This window comes from Amphibalanus amphitrite, unplaced genomic scaffold, assembly GCF_019059575.1.
Source record: "Amphibalanus amphitrite isolate SeventyFive unplaced genomic scaffold, NRLGWU_Aamphi_draft 001798F_arrow, whole genome shotgun sequence".
NCBI classification, from domain to species: Eukaryota; Metazoa; Arthropoda; class Thecostraca; order Balanomorpha; family Balanidae; genus Amphibalanus; species Amphibalanus amphitrite.
In genome coordinates this window covers 43136-58795 of record NW_024883291.1, presented here as the reverse complement: position 1 = coordinate 58795, position 15660 = coordinate 43136, and the positions used below count along the sequence as shown (strand labels likewise).

General features: G+C 52.7%; 1 protein-coding gene across 4 annotated transcripts in view; it reads left to right on the top strand.

Annotated features, from left to right (window-relative positions):
* LOC122375218 (dehydrodolichyl diphosphate synthase complex subunit DHDDS-like) overlaps positions 1-15660 on the top strand; it is a 36215-nt gene that overhangs the window by 17217 nt on the left and 3338 nt on the right. The window contains exons 2-6 of one of the 4 annotated variants that reach the window (XM_043354483.1): positions 10667-10837; positions 11246-11415; positions 11735-11896; positions 12351-12499; positions 15075-15259. In XM_043354483.1, coding sequence (XP_043210418.1) covers positions 11255-11415; positions 11735-11896; positions 12351-12499; positions 15075-15259 — 657 coding nt within the window. In that variant the 5' untranslated portion in view covers positions 10667-10837; positions 11246-11254. Of the gene's footprint in view, positions 1-10666; positions 10857-10902; positions 10983-11048; positions 11078-11245; positions 11416-11734; positions 11897-12350; positions 12500-15074; positions 15260-15660 lie in introns of those variants that run through there. The other 3 variants (XM_043354484.1, XM_043354485.1, XM_043354486.1) reach the window with 3 other exon arrangements.

The window sequence follows — 15660 nt, the reverse complement described above, 5'->3', positions numbered from 1 at the left end:
GGTTTTTAATATACACATAGCCAATGCAATTGTCCAAACAATACAGCAGTTTAAGCGAACGGAACGTTAAAAGAGGGGCGCATAATTTAATCGAAGGCTTTAGCAATTTAGAGACTGGTAAAAGCGACACCTATTAACAACACTGTAACTCGCGGTTCGCAGCATCTAGCGGCGACCGGCAGAAGTACATGGGCCTAGCGGTGACCGGCAGAAGTACATGGCTACATCACTCCCCCGCCCTAGTTAAACACCATAAAAAGATGTGTGGCGGCGAAGACGCGACGAACGACGGAGAGGGGGTGGCGAAGCAGGCGGCGGGTCCGGCGGCACGCGGCGAGCCGGGCGAGAGCCGCCGGGGGCACCTGAGCGGCTGGGTGCAGGCGATGCAGCAGGCGGGCGGTCCACCGAGCTGTCTGTCGCTGTAGTAGGCGTGTCGTTCACCAGGACGTCCGGTGCTGCAGGCGGCGTTGCGGCAGGCATGTTGTCCGTGAAGGCCGGTTTACACCGAGCCAGGGTGACGGTGTCGCGTCGCCCGAGACGGTCGATGGTGACGGTGTGCTGGTCGCGGGATAGGACACGATAAGGACCGTCATAGACGTATTGGAAAGGAGAGCGATGCGAATCGCGTCGGATGAAGACGTGGGAGCAGGTTTGCATGTCTTGAGAGATGAAGATTTGGCGGGAGCCAGGACGAGGAGGAGTTGGACGGAGCTCCGACATGGCGGCACGGAGACGAGAGGCTAGGGAAGCCGGATCAGAAGAAGTGTCCGACGACATGGGGGAGAGGAAGTCACCAGGAAGTCGGAGACTGCAACCATAGACTAGGTCTGCAGCGGTGCATCCGAGATCCTCCTTGAGGGTCGTGCGCACTCCGAGTAGCACCAGAGGAAGTCGGTCCGACCAGGAGACGGCGTCGTCATCGGTCCGCAGAGCTGACTTCAGTTGGCGGTGGAAGCGCTCTACCATCCCGTTTGCTTCTGGGTGGTAGGCGCAGGTCCGGATCCGAGAGGTGCCGAGAAGCTTGGAGACTTCTGTCCAGAGGCGGGACTCGAACTGGGATCCTCTGTCGGTGGTGATGAGTTCGGGTACTCCGAAGCGGGCGATCCAGCCGCTGACGAGATGCCGAGCCACCGTGACGGCGTCCATGGTGGGCAGAGGAATTGCCTCGGGCCATCGGGTGAAGCGGTCGACGACAGTGAGGAGATAGGAGTTGCCCTGGGACGGAGGAAGTGGTCCGACAAGGTCGATGTGGATGTGCAGGAAGCGAGAGTCAGGTGGCTGGAAGCTGCCCATGGGTGGCTTCGTGTGGCGCTGGATCTTGGCACGCTGGCAGTGCTGGCAGCTCCGGACGAAGGCACGGATGTCCGCGTTGATGTGGGGCCAGATGAACCTCGATGAGATGAGATGACGCGTAGCGTTGATGCCAGGATGAGACAAGTCGTGGAAGCTCTTGATGATAGAAGGGCGGAGTCTGGCTGGGACTACAGGTCTAGGTGTGGCCGTTGAGGTGTCGCACCAGAGACGTAGATGCGGATGATCAGGGACTGGGAAGTCACGGATGATCAGAGATGAGGATTGTTGCAGCTTCGGCAGGTCAGGATCGTTGGCTTGGTGTAGGGCGATGTCGGCCAAGCTCAGAAAGCCGGGTGAAGGTGTAGCTGCGGCAGAAGCTGGCACAGACACTGAGCTGATCCGTGAGATGGCGTCAGCTACCGGGTTGAGGTGTCCAGGAACATGTCCGATCTTGCTGGTGTGCTGCAGAATCAGGTCCATGTGACGTTGTTCACGGAGAGAATGGTTGGCGTTGCCGTTGGCCTTGAGAGCAAAGACGAGCGGCTTGTGGTCCGTGAGGATCTCGAAGTCACGTCCTTCCAGATAGGGCAGGAAATGTCGCACGGCGAGGTACATCGCGAGCAATTCCCGTCCAAAGGTGCTGTAGCGGCGTTGGGTGGGCGTGAACTTGCGCGAGAAGAAGGCGAGAGGCTGGAGAGAACCACCAACTCGCTGGTGGAGCACGGCGCCGGCTGCCGTGCTGCTGGCGTCAGTGCTGAGGCTCAGAGCTGCATCTTTGACGGGATGAGCGAGCTGGGTGACGTCAGCGAGGGCGGCTTTGGCTGCAGAGAAGGCGGCGTCTGCCTCTGGGGTCCACGTGACTGAAGAAGCTCGGTCGTCTGAGGCAGTCAGGCCGTGGAGAGGTGCCAGAAGAGCAGCAGCGTGTGGGATGAAGCGGTGATAGAAGTTGATCATCCCCAGGAACTTCTTGAGGCTCTTCTTTGACTCTGGACGGTCGAAGTTCTTGATCGCACTGACTCGATCGTCGAGAGGAGTGATGCCTCCGCTGGAGATCTGGTGGCCGAGGTAGGAGATGCTTTCCATGCCGAAGGCGCACTTCGATGGGTTGAGGAGCACACCGTTGCGGGAAAGACGGCTGAAGACCTCTCGGAGGTGTGTGAGATGTTCCGAGATGCTGCTGCTGGCGATGAGGATGTCGTCTACATAGACGAAGGCGAAGTCCAGGCCACGGAGGATGTGATCCATGAACCTTTGGAAGGTTTGAGCGCAGTTCCGGAGACCGTACGGCAGACGGAGGAACTCGAAGGCGCCGAAGGGCGTTGTGATCGCTGTCTTGGCGATGTCTTCTGGGGCCATCGGTATCTGGTTGAAGGCCCTGACGAGGTCGAGCCGAGAGTAGATCGATGTCCCAGCGAGGCAGGCAGTGAAGTCGTGGAGATGTGGTAGTGGGTACCGGTCAGGCACTGTGATGCGGTTCAGTGCACGGTAATCACCACAGGGTCTCCAATCTCCAGACGACTTGGGCACCATGTGCAGCGGTGATGCATACCGACTGCTGCTGGGTCGGATGACTCCGAGACTGAGGAGGCGTTGGAACTCTGCCTTGGCAGTGGCGAGTCGAGCTGGATCCAGACGGCGTGGGCGGCAGAAGACCGGAGGGCCGGTAGTCTCGATGTGATGTCGGACTGAGTGCTGTGGCTCCGGATGATGTGACGGCTGGGTGAGGCTGGGGAATTCTCGAAGGAGGTTAAGGAATGCTGGGTTGTCGGTTCCGACGACGGCTGTCAGTCCGGTGGATGGCACTGAAGAGTGGGAAGCAGGTGAAGACAGCTCAGTTAGGTGGTCGATGAGACGGCCTCTCTTGGTGTCGACGAGAAGATCATACGAGGAGAGGAAGTCGGCTCCTAGGAGAGGATGGGAGACGTCCGCGATGATGAAGATCCAGTTGAAATCTCTTCTGAGGCCGAGAGAAAGCGTGAGCATGCGCTGACCATAGGTCTGGATGCTGCTGTTGTTGGCTGCTTGCAGATCCAGTCCGTTGGTTCCGCGAGCACGATCGGTGGGTGTCGCTGGAAGAACACTGTACTCGGCTCCAGTGTCGATGAGGAAGGTGATGCCAGTGTTGTTGTCCTTGAGTCTCAGAAGGCCGCTTGCTGGAGGGACGTCAGGGTTGAGCAGGGCAGGTGCAGACGTCTGTGTCACCTGTCCTACTGCTGGTTTCCCGAGGTCTGAGTTGCGGTTGCAGACCACGAGCACGGTGACTGACACGAGCGCGCGTTGGTACCGAACTTGTGGTGGTACCAGCAGTAAGAAGCACCAGCGCCGGTAGATGTGTTGGTTGCAGGGCTGGGTGACCGGGCAGCAGCAGACAGGTCGCGTGGTGGACGGTGGCGAGCGCGGCCGGGGGCACGGGATGCAGACCTCTCTCGGCGGCGCGTCTCGTCCACCAGTGTGGCGACTGATGTTGTGAGGGCCGTGATACCAGTCAGCAGCTGGCTCATCAGGTCTTGGAGGTGGAAGGGTCCTGCAGGAGCAGCAGGTGAGGCTGCAGCAGGCGCAGAAGTCGATACCGCGGCGAGAAGACCTGAGGTAGGTGCAGCGACGTCCGACTGCTGCGGAAGCTCCAGGAGTCGGTCGGCAGTGCTAGCGATGGTCGCAAGGTCCGTCCCAGGCGGCAGGCACTGGAGGAAGGGCTGAGTCCGAGGCGGAAGAGCATTGAGGAAGATTTGGCGGATGAGCGGGGAATCTTGTGAGCCTTCAGCTTCAGCAAGGTCCAGGAGATGCCGAAGGAATTGGGAAGGACGCCTGTCGCCGAGTTGTTGGCCAGAGAGCAGGCAGCGAAGACGCTGTTCGACTGATTTGCCGAACCGCTGACGGATGGCGTCGGAAAGGATGGTGTAAGGTCGGTCTTGAGGAGGGTTGCGGAGGATGTCGGTGAAGTCGCACAGGAGGTGGCCAGGAAGGAGAGTAGCGGCGATCCGGAAGCGGCTGAGCTCATCGTCCACAGCTGCCTGAGAGAAGAAGAGGTCGAGCTGGACGAGCCAGATCACGGGGTCCTCCTCGAAGAAGCGCGGCGGCGCGACGTGGCTGCGTGGCGCAGTCGCCATGCGGAGGTAGTCCGGTTGGGCGGCAGCGGCAGCAGCAGCAGCGGCACCGGAGGCAGCAGCAGCGGCATGCGAGGCGGCGGCGGCGGCTGCACCGGCGCCGGCAGGCTGGGTCTTCTGGTCCATGGTTGCCGAGAGCAATGGTCGGGAAGATCGGTGGCGGCGACGGCGACACGGCGATCGGCAGGTGCTGCGGTGCAGCTGCAGAGGTAGCCGGACGGTGATCAAGGCCTGAAAAGAGTGTAACTGAGTTCAATGAGTTCGCTCGTTGCGCGGTGAAGATGCGCTGGACACATGTGCTTCAGGCACAAGTTACTAGCAACACAAACGTTACTAACAAAAACAGTAGCAATTCCTGCAGTTTGCGCGCAATTTATTCATATAGGCATTGTGCTCGGTTTCATAAACACATTTTCTCTTGCTATTAATTACGTCATTTCTTTTTGAACTAGGTCAACTTTACCGAATCAATTTCTTGTCACAATTTATGCAGTTTTGACATTTGAGATTATACTTCCTAAGCGCCTGAGTGTTAGACTGTACCGCTATACGACAAGGCGCCTGAGCCTTAGACTATACCGCAATACAGCAGAACGCCTGATCAGTAGACTGTACCGCAATACAGCAGAACGCCTGATCAGTAGACTGTACCGCAATACAGCAGAACGCCTGAGCGTTAGACTGTTCCGCAATACAGGAGAGCGCCTGAGTGTTAGACTGTACCGCAGTACATGAGAGGGACGGTACGGGCTGTGCAGTGTGCGACGTGCGTTACGGGAAATGCCTTGGCAAGCGTAAACGCCTTATTTCTGGAAGGAAATCTCACTAATGTTTTGGCCATGTCGTTACACATCAGCCAATAGCCATAGCGTGGAAGAGCAGATCCAATTTAGGTCAATGGACGGACTAGGCCAGCAAGCAAAAGAGGGCGTGACATTGTCGTCGCTACCAGCCGGGGGTCAGACATTAGGCTTTCGTGGCATGCCTTTGGCCTATCCATGAAATAAAGTTTATATTAAATGAAATACAGAACTTTTACTAGGCCTCAGATACGCATCCTGCTATTCGTCAAAGAGTCACACACAAACACAGTGTCTGGCAGTGGAGCGTGGCCGGCGTCGCCCAGCTGCCGGAGCGGCTGCTGTCAGTATATCCAGCATTCAGCGCGGCCACCCGACCCGCGGTGGCCTCGGCCGTCCGGCCGTCCGGTCTGATAGAGCCAATTGATCTGCAGTGGGAGCCGGGTGGTCCAAAGACCGAGACGGGTGAGGCGCGAATAGCACGCCGGTAGTGTGCATATCGCGTGGTATAACACGGCGTCGTGAGCAGACATGTGCATGGATCCGAGTGATAGACCTATGATCCCAGTGGATCTTGAGGCAAACTGCAGGCTAGGATCTATGATCCCACTGGATTCGGCTCGAAAAATTTATCATAGATCATAGATAACAGTAGAACAGTAGATAACAGTTCTACTGTTATCTATGCATAGATCTATGATCTCATAAGATCTGATGAAAAACTAAGAACAAGGATCTATGATCTGAGTGGATCCCGCCATGCAAAGCATTTGAAACCAGATTTCCAAGTGTTTCTACGTCAATAAGTGCCTCAAAACTATGGGTTATGACGTGCAATCTCATAAAATCACTAAATCAAAACATTTTGTGAGTTGCAACAAGTGATTTTTGGGGATTTCTGTGTTGAAAAAAAAAAAACGAATGAGGATCTATGATCTCACTGGATCTCACTCAAAAATGAGACTCGGATCTGCGATCCATACGGATCTCCGATAAAATAAAGAGCTTGATCTATGATCCCATGGGATCCGAGATCAGGATCTGTGAGATCAGATCCCACATCCATTTTTCTCGGATCCATGCACATGTCTGGTCGAGAGGGTGTTTAACGCTCAGAGGATATTGTATGTATGGTCTGTTTTCGTTGGTCGATGGTTTCGATGAATCAAACATCGAAGTGGAGAGCACTAACTCAAGCCAGCTGGTGGTCTGATCGTTTCCTTTCGCGGGGGAGGCTTTTATCGGAAGATAGTTTTCATCCCCCCAACTCGGCCACTGGGCCACGTAGCGATAAACGGATCGGAAATAAAAAAATGATAAAAAAATAGGCACCCCTTTTAAGTGTGTCAATTAGGAAGCATGTCATAAAGACCAGAGGCTATCAATGATCATATTTACCGATTATTTACCGATTTCCGCGTCTTCAGAAACTGGGTTATAACAGAGAGTCCCCCTACAGTACAGGCCCTCCCCCCTCCTGTCTCCGAAACTACCGGGACGACTGTAAAATTCAAACGACGTATGACAGCCCTGTAAGCATTGTCAAACAAAACCCAATTTTATTGACCTAAAGGACCAATTTTATTGACCGATTAAGTCACAGGTCACCAGGTCAAGGCAAAGCAAAAATTATCAATAATTTGGCTTGTTCACACATAGACCACTATATATTGACCACGATATACATAGACCACGATATACCTATAGTGGTCTATGGTTCACAATAGCCGTTTTCACGACGGGCTATCCGACGAGTGCTGAGTGCACCTAATTTGACCAAATCTGTACCTAGTCTCTTTTACAGCAAATATCTTTATTTCATGATTTTATTTCAGTGTTTTAATCGATGATGCTCTCTGATAATTTGACAAAGCAGGCACATAAACAATGCAACCCTAGCTGATAGCTGATAGACTCACTGAACCTAATTTGACCAAATCTGTACCTAATTTGCACCAGATGTGCACCAAATGTATATCAGATGGCCGTCGTGAAAACGGCTGATATGGGCTGTGGCCGCCGGTTAACGTCCCATCAGGCTCATTTTTTTGTTTAGCCCGCGTCCCACTGGGGTCTGCGTATAACACGCTCTACTGGGGGGGGGGCTCTCCATAGCCCCCCCCCCCTCCTATCTCCGAAACTACTGGGCCGATCGTCAAAATTCAAACAGTGTCTGATAGCCCCGGAAAAACTGTCACGTGAAACCTAATTTCATTGACCTCGAGGTCACCGATGACGTCACAGGTCAGGTCAAAGTAAAAATTGTAAGCATTTTGGCTTGTTCACATTTTGGGCTCTGGCCGCCGTCTTACAAGTCAGATCAGGCTAATTTTTGATTTATACACTCATGAACAGATGCTCTAGATACCCTGAGGGTAGTAAACTTGTACTTTGATTTTCAGGTCAGGGTCAGGTCATCACATGTCACGGAAATATTATATCATGCGTCGGTCGCGTGACAAATGTTTTATGGTCCATTTAGGCCATAGGTTTCGAATTTAATGTCGGCTGTGTCATTTGAGGTCATTTTGAGTCGAATTTAGCTTAGGTCAGGTCACTTTCAGGTAAAAAAAGGTCAAATTTTGAAGTTAACATTTTTCAACAAAAAAGGTGTCTATTGGATGCAGTTTGAGCTCAGGAACACGATGGTGCTATTTATATTGGTGTATGCTGCCAAACACGTACTGAAAAAAATGATTTGAAAAATTAATAATTGTATTTTTTTGCAATAATGCGTATAACTTGGCCATTTTTGAAGATATTTAGCTAAAACGTAATGGAGTTAGTCATAAGCATGCGTTCTATCACATATATTCCGTTTTTTTTTCGAAAAGTCAAAAACTTTTTGAAAAAAATATAAAAATATTAATTTTGAGTTTTATTATAGAAATTTTTCAAAACTTTCAAAATCTTGAAAATCCGAGAAGGTAGTTTGATAGCGCAGTCTATTCTGAGTCCTCTCATGCAAAGAAATTGGATCAAGGTTAAAAACTGAGCTCTTGGGAGCGATTGCCGTGGTTCAATGATTTGCGTCGAAATCGGCCGAACATGACGTCACTCTGACGTCATTTCCGGCCGACCTATGGTAGCTACGAAGTTCATATTTTGACACAAGGTGTCAAATTGATGCAGCCTAAGGTACTGAAAGTTTGGCATTGATACGTCAAGCGTTTTGGAAGTTACTGCAGAAAAACGGGAGGGGCTATGAATAGCCCCCCCCCCCCCAGTGGGGCGCGGGTTAACTTTCCAGGCGGTGGGGGAGGGCAGCGGTGTGGAGCTCTGGGCACCCCGGCCCAACCATTTTCACAAATCGACACCCCTGCGCCACTGCCCCCCCCCCCTCCCCCGCCCGGTTCCCGCGCCTATGAAAGGTACCTATTGACTACTGTAAAATGTAAAAGCGTATACCTATCTTGGCCATTTTTGAAGATGTCGTGCTCAAACTTACTAGAGAAAATCATCGTAATGTGTTCTTTTCATATACCTTTTCAGGTTTTTACTCAAAGTCACAAGCTTAGGCATAGGTAAAAAATTCACAAATATATTGGTATTCTTATAGTCTATAGATGTTATAGGCATGTTTGATGTTTCCCAAAGTTTGTTTTAAACTGCGTTAGGAATCCAAATGCGCAGAAATTTTCGAATTAAGAGAAATATTTTATTAGGGTCATGCCTTGGTCATGCCTCTCCCAACAGCGTCCGAGACCGCCTTTCTGGATCCGCCAGTGGCACCGGTTATGTGGTAGGGGTGACCACCAGCCTTGAAACGAATGGGTCAGGAGGGATGCCGATGGGCAGGGGCGGATCCAGGAAAACTCCAAGGGGAGGGTCATGAATCGAAGTGGTGCCCCTACCTATACCCAAAATTAAAAACTCAACGGATTTCGTCCACTTCATTTTGGTGGTGCCCCCATTTTCAGTTTTTTATTTTTATTTTTTATTTTTAGTCAGTATCTTAACTCTTACCCACAACCACATTTACCAATTGTAAGCAAGTATATATGAATGTGCTATGTGTATATATGTTGTGGACGCTGAGTAGTGAGTACTTACCAGGAACGTTATCAGGTAAGCGAATCGTTGTCAGTCCGACGAACTTGACCCTGGCGTCTAAAGGGTCTGTCCTTGACACTTCAGGCTTGTCACAGTCCTTCCAGGGGCACCGCAGGCCTGTGAGGGGCACCAGCGGCCTAGCAGGGCACCAGTCAACACAGGCCTGCCAGGGGCACCACAGACCTGCCAGGGGCACCACAGACCTGCCAGGGGCACCAGAGGCCTGTCAGGAGCACCACCGACCTCGCAGGGGTAACTTGGGCCTGTCAGGGGCACCACGGGCCTGTCGAGAGGCACTTCAGGCTTTTCAGGGGCACCATAGTCCTCTCCGGGCGCAGGGGTAGCAGGGGCACCAGAGGCCTGCCAGGGGCACTACAGGCCTAGCAAGGGCACCACTAGTCTATCAGGGGCACCACGAGCCTGTCATAGCCAGGCATCTCAGGCTTGTCAAGGCCCAGGGGCACCACAGGTCTGTGAGGGGCACCAGCGACCTAGCAGGGGCACCAGTCAACACAGGTCTGCCAGGGGCGCCACAGATCTGCCAGGGGCACCACAGACCTGCCAGGGGCACCAGAGGCCTGCCAGGGGCACCACAGGCCTAACAAGGGCACCACGGGCCTGTCAGGGGCACCTCAGGCTTGTCAGGGCCCAGGGACACCACAGTCCTTCCAAGGGCACCGCAAGCCTGTCAGGGGCACCAGAGGCCTGCCAGGGGCACCAGAGGCCTGCCAGGGGCACCACAGTCCTTCCAGGGACATTACAAGCCTGTCAGGGGCACCAGAGGCCTAGCAAGGGCACCACAGGCCTGCCACGGACACCACAGGCCTGCCAGGGGCACCACCGGCCTTGCAGGGGCGCCTCAGGCCTGTCAGGGGCACCACGTGCCTGCCGGGGACACTTCAGGCTTGTCAGGGGCGTTACAGTCCTGTCAGGGCCCAAGGGCACCAGGCCCGTGGTGTCCCTGCTAGGCCTGTGGTGCCCCTGGCGGTCCTGTGGTGCCCCTGTCAGGACTGTGATACCCCTGATAGGCCGGTGGTGCCCCTGGCAGGTCTTTGGGCCCCCGGGCCTCAAGGGGGGGGCATGACCCATGTGACCCCCCCCCCTTGGATCCGCCACTGCCGATGGGCGATGGGCTGGTCCTGTGGAAGGTAATGACGGTCCCCTCCATGCAAGAGATAGCGCAAACCTCTTTATTACCGAAGCACGGATTCGGGATTACAATAGGTATTCGGTGAACAGCGAAAGAGAGTGAAAGCTCTCAAGGAAAGCTCTGAGTGGCCTCTGGTGGTCATCCTATCAAGCGCTAGTTGATAGGTGTCGCCTTCGAGCTTTCATCATTCGTAACAGCTGCGCCGTAATCAGCAGCATGGTGCTTTGACGTGTCTGCTGGTTCTTGAGACATTTCTTTTGTTCTAGAGACTTAATGCAATAATACCGCAAGATTTATAGCAAATTACTGAGAAATTTTCTGAAAGTCCCCGTAACTTTTGAAGAGCTCTCGGTATTTCTTGAGACAAAAGTGATACGTCTGGATTTGGTAGCCAATATCGTAGTCAGCAGACTTGTGGAAACTTCATTGGTTTGCCGGTACGGATTTTGATGAAAGGTAAGCATTTTCAGTAAATTTAGCTTGTTTTACTCGTTCTATGAAATTGTGTCGACTGCTGAATAAATTGTCGCTATGTCCCCATCATTCAGGTTCTGAATTTGGTGCTCCAACAGCATCCTTAAGGTAGTTTTATCCGCAGGCGCTAGATTTGGATGGGAACTCAACCGTGAACCAAAGCACCGTATCATTGAATGAGGTCAAATTAATTCAATTTAATTGTAAGTTGAGCCTCAAACTTGAAACAGCTTTTGGTCTGTATCTGTCTACCTTATTTGAGTTGACTTTGAATTTATGATATTCCCATTGATTAAAAAAAAGTGTTCTGAATAACCTGATAAGTGTGGATAATCATAATTGATAATACAGTCTAATCTGATTTGCTGCAGGCAGTCAACATGACTTGGATCAGTGACAAGAAGCTCACCTGGTATGAGAGTGTATGCATGAATGTGTTGAAGACAGGCCAGGTGCCCAGACATGTGGCGTTCATCATGGATGGCAACCGGCGCTATGCCAAGCGGAACCACATTGAGAAGACAGAGGGCCATGCAAGAGGGTGAGTTTAAGACAAATGAATATTAGCACATGCTGCAGGTAGCTAATTTGTACTTGTGTTTGGTATTTTCTGCTGATTGAATTGACAACTATTGCAGTCCAGCTACACCCAACCCCGCGATTGATGGTTTGGATGATGGAGATTCTATGTTGTCCGGCCAATTACGCTCCATACCCACAGCCGAGCCCCCACTGATCCTTCACGGGATTGGCCGGATGACGTAGAATCTTCGCTGTCCGAGAGACATCGAATGCGGGGCAAAGTTCAGACATCACCGTTAGCTGTTGAACCCTGTGCTAACTTGTTGCCTCGTCGGCAGGTTCACAAAGCTTTCAGAGACTTTGAAGTGGTGTCGAGACCTGGGCGTTACCGAGGTCACCGTGTATGCCTTCTCGATCGAGAATTTCCGTCGGCCTCAGTCGGAGATTGATGGCATCATGAACCTGGCACGAGAGAAGTTTGAGCTGCTGCTCAAGGAACGGTACGACTACTGCGGCATTGCCTGACTTAAAAGCAATGGGGTGTGGTTGGGTAGGACAATTAGATGACACAGTGCATGGATGCTGGGATGCCTACATATGCTGAATCAAACATTTGGTGTTCTTGTGAGTTGTGGGTTTACATCATATAAAGCATTTTCATTCATTGGTGGATAAGATCACTCAATCATCTAGCAATTCAAGATTTGGTAACTGCAAACATTTTTTGTATGATTGGACCTACCGTCCAGCACCGCCGAAATATTGAGAACCTGATCGGCTACAAGTTACAGGCCATTATTTTTTTCCGAGTTGACCCGACCTGGCCCGCGATAACCTTGCTTCACCCGACTTAACTCAGTTTCACCAGATCTAACCCGATCTAACCCGACCTTACCCGACCCAACCCGACCCGACCTGAGTTCTGACCTGACGCGACCCTCTCTGACCCGCCAGTGACAAGCTGTCAGAGCACGGGGTGTGTATCCGGTTTATCGGCGACCTCAGTCTGCTGCCGGCCGATATCCAGCGTCAGACCGCCGAGGTGATGCTGATGACTCGCAACAACAAGGCAGCGAGACTCAACATCGCCTTCTCGTACACAGGTGGGTGACCGAGTGGAGAGCTGGTGAGGGAGAGTGGTGTGGGGAGAGGGGGAGGGGTAAGGTACCGTTTTTTTGGGGGGGCGGGAGAGGTGAGGGAAAGTGCCATCTCCGAGGGAGAAAGGGAGGAGATACCGTTTTAGTTACGAGGAATAGGAGAGGTGCCATGTCAAAGGGAAGAGAGGAGACGTTATGCTAGGACGGGGAATGGGAGAGGTGCCATGTCGAAGCGAGAAGAGGAGGAGATACAATGTTAGGACGAGGAACAGGACGGGTGTCATGCCGAAGGGGGAAGGGGCTTGGTCCGTTTGAAACTAGGCGAGGGGGCTACCATATTGTGTGGCCAGGGCCAGAAAGAGCCTGGAAAGAGATGTGACAGAACTGCTGCTATGTCGTCGTGGTAGCGAAACCGCAGTTGATAATGGAAAGCCGGCGAATAATGACAACGATGTGCTGGGGTGCCTGGGGTCGGATAGCCCCCAATCGTCAGAGCCGCGATTTTATGTGGTACGACATTTAGACGTGCGTGCGTGCGGTTTGAGTGGTTCCACGATGACTAGACGCCAGATTGACAGATTGCCGGCTACCTGACGCTATCATACGACTCTGGCAGATACTGGCAGTGACTTTGTTTCGTCTTATTGGTGGGCCAGGAAGCGTGGATGATGGCACGCAGGAAGCGAGGATAATGTTCAGACGCAGATTTAATGCACTGTGGTCCTCTTAGTCACTAAGTGCGTATATCTCCTCCATATTTCGCGGATTATCTGGACTGAATACTTTGTCTTCGTCTCGAACGACACTCGCCTTCGATTTACATAATCTGGTAGAGCAGTCGATCCTGTCGCTATCTCTGAACCAAAGTGTACCTCACGCCATCAGCAGTGCCTGCCATCCGTACTCACCACTTCCTAAATATACACAGACCCATATATCGCTGAGTGAACGTTTTCGCCTGCACGTTACCAGTGACCCCGGAGTTCAATGGGTCATAGTACATACACATCGACTCAGTGCGGTGCTGTCCACTCGGAGAGATCGGGCCGCCGGCACCGGTGAAAGGTCGACGTCAAGAGGCAAGGTGGAGCGCATCCCGCCCCCGGGTCGGGGATGGGGGGGGAGGGGGGAGACAGGCTGCACCGGTTAGCGTGACTGACCAGACGGGTTCCGGTGTCATCCTCACCCGCCAAACCGCATACTTACACTGACAATATCTACGATTCACATCAATCCATATGGTATATTTTATGCGTCAACCTATAATTAGATAAGCTGTTAGCTGGTGATGCGTTACATTCATCATAAATATATCGTACGCATACGAGCTATGAAATGTGCATTACGAGCAGATTCTGCGCTAAGTATGGCGATTCGCTTATATAGCTTACGCTTACTCTTATTCTGCTTACTCTTACTCTTTCTCTGCAGTGCTTACGCTTACTCTGCTATGTGTCTGCAGCAATGGAAGGCTTGTTTATCGCTAGGTACCTTTCACCGTTGCGCCTCCCTCACTCGGCCTCTGGCTGCGTATGATCGTCTGCCGTCCCGTATAATGCTGTCTCCGCGATGGGGCGCTATCGACTAATCTCCGTGTCTGTACCGCCTGCACGGTGGCTGGTGGCGGCACCACGTGAGCTGGCAGGGGAGCCGGGGGTGACTGTGCAGAGCGGTGACGGGGTTGGCCGACACCGTATCAGTCCAGGGCTGCGGAGTCGGAGTCGGTCGGAGTCGACAGTTGTGACCGAAGTCGGAGTCGAAGTCGGAGTCGATTTTAGAAACCCGAGCCGGAGTCGGAGTCGGAGTCACCGAAAATCTGTCGACTCCACAGCCCTGCTAGGTCTGCGGAGTCGGAGTCGGGAGTTTGAGTCGGTCGGAGTCGACAATTCTGCCCGGAGTCGGAGTCGGAGCTGGTTTTTGAAAGCCGGAGTCGGAGTCGGAGTCGCCGAAAATCCATCGACTCCGCAGCCCTGCGTATCACTGTGTCCGGCCGGGCAGCCCCAGAGTCAGCCGCGCTTAGCATGGAGAATGGTCTGGACACCGCACTGTGGGGGCGGGGAGCGCTAAATCGCGGTGAAAGGCGCCTGCTTGAAGTACGATTATGTGCTATGACATTAGCGGTGAGCATTGCTCACGTTATTTCATCAGATACGGAGTTATGAGCCGGTTGAGAATATGATGGTTGAGCCGGTTGAGAAGCTGAAGGTAGACGGTCCCAGTTGACTCAGTTGTAATGAGACGATTGTAAAATATATGCCATATCGTGTCTTGCTTACGAATTAGTTGCTCTTTTTCCAGTACCTTTCTTTGGGATCATTCAATTAGCGGAGTTCTAACTTCGGACACATCAAGCTTGTCGGTTCCAGATTGCATGCTTGCAAACTGGAAATAAATTTGACACTGCCGTCTTCCCATCTATCACATAGGCTGCCTATTGTAACCCGCTTTTTAACGTCATAACAATGAACGTGAACTGGAACGTCAATCTATCGAACCGTCAATGTCAACCGTCACCCGAGAGTTGCCTCTACCCTGTACAGCAGTTTTTGACCCTGCCTGACCGTCCCCCCCCCCTCCTCAGCGCGGGAGGAGATCTCGCGCGCTGTCCGTGACGTGGCCGCCGGCGTGTCGGACGGCCATCTTTGGTCCAGTGACGTCACGGAGCGGCTGGTGGAGCAGTGTCTGTACACGCGCGAGTCGCCGCGTCCCGACCTCCTCGTGCGCACGTCCGGGGAGGTGCGGCTCTCCGACTTCCTCCTGTGGCAGGTGGGTCGGCGCCGGGGTCACCGCAGGGGCGCGCCCAGGCAGCGCAGATGGGGAGGTCTATCGATGGGATGTTGGCAAAATGACGGGTGGGAAATGAGAAGTGAGTGTGGTTAACGTTAGGCTTATGTTACATGAGGAAAGGGTTGGTCATAAGTTTAGACCTTCGAAGTATCTGATCTCAGAAAAAAACCTTACCAAATCTTTTGCAATCATTTTGCACCAATATAAACTGAACAGTGATTTCGTTTTTTGCTAGGTAAAAGTGCCGGCTGATATTGACACCTCATTGGCTGCGCTTACTGACGCCACTTACCTGCTATCTGCGAATGATGTTACCGTTAACCAGACGGTGGGTCGTTGGGGATAATCCCTCAGGTTTTCAATGTTATCTTCCTTTTACA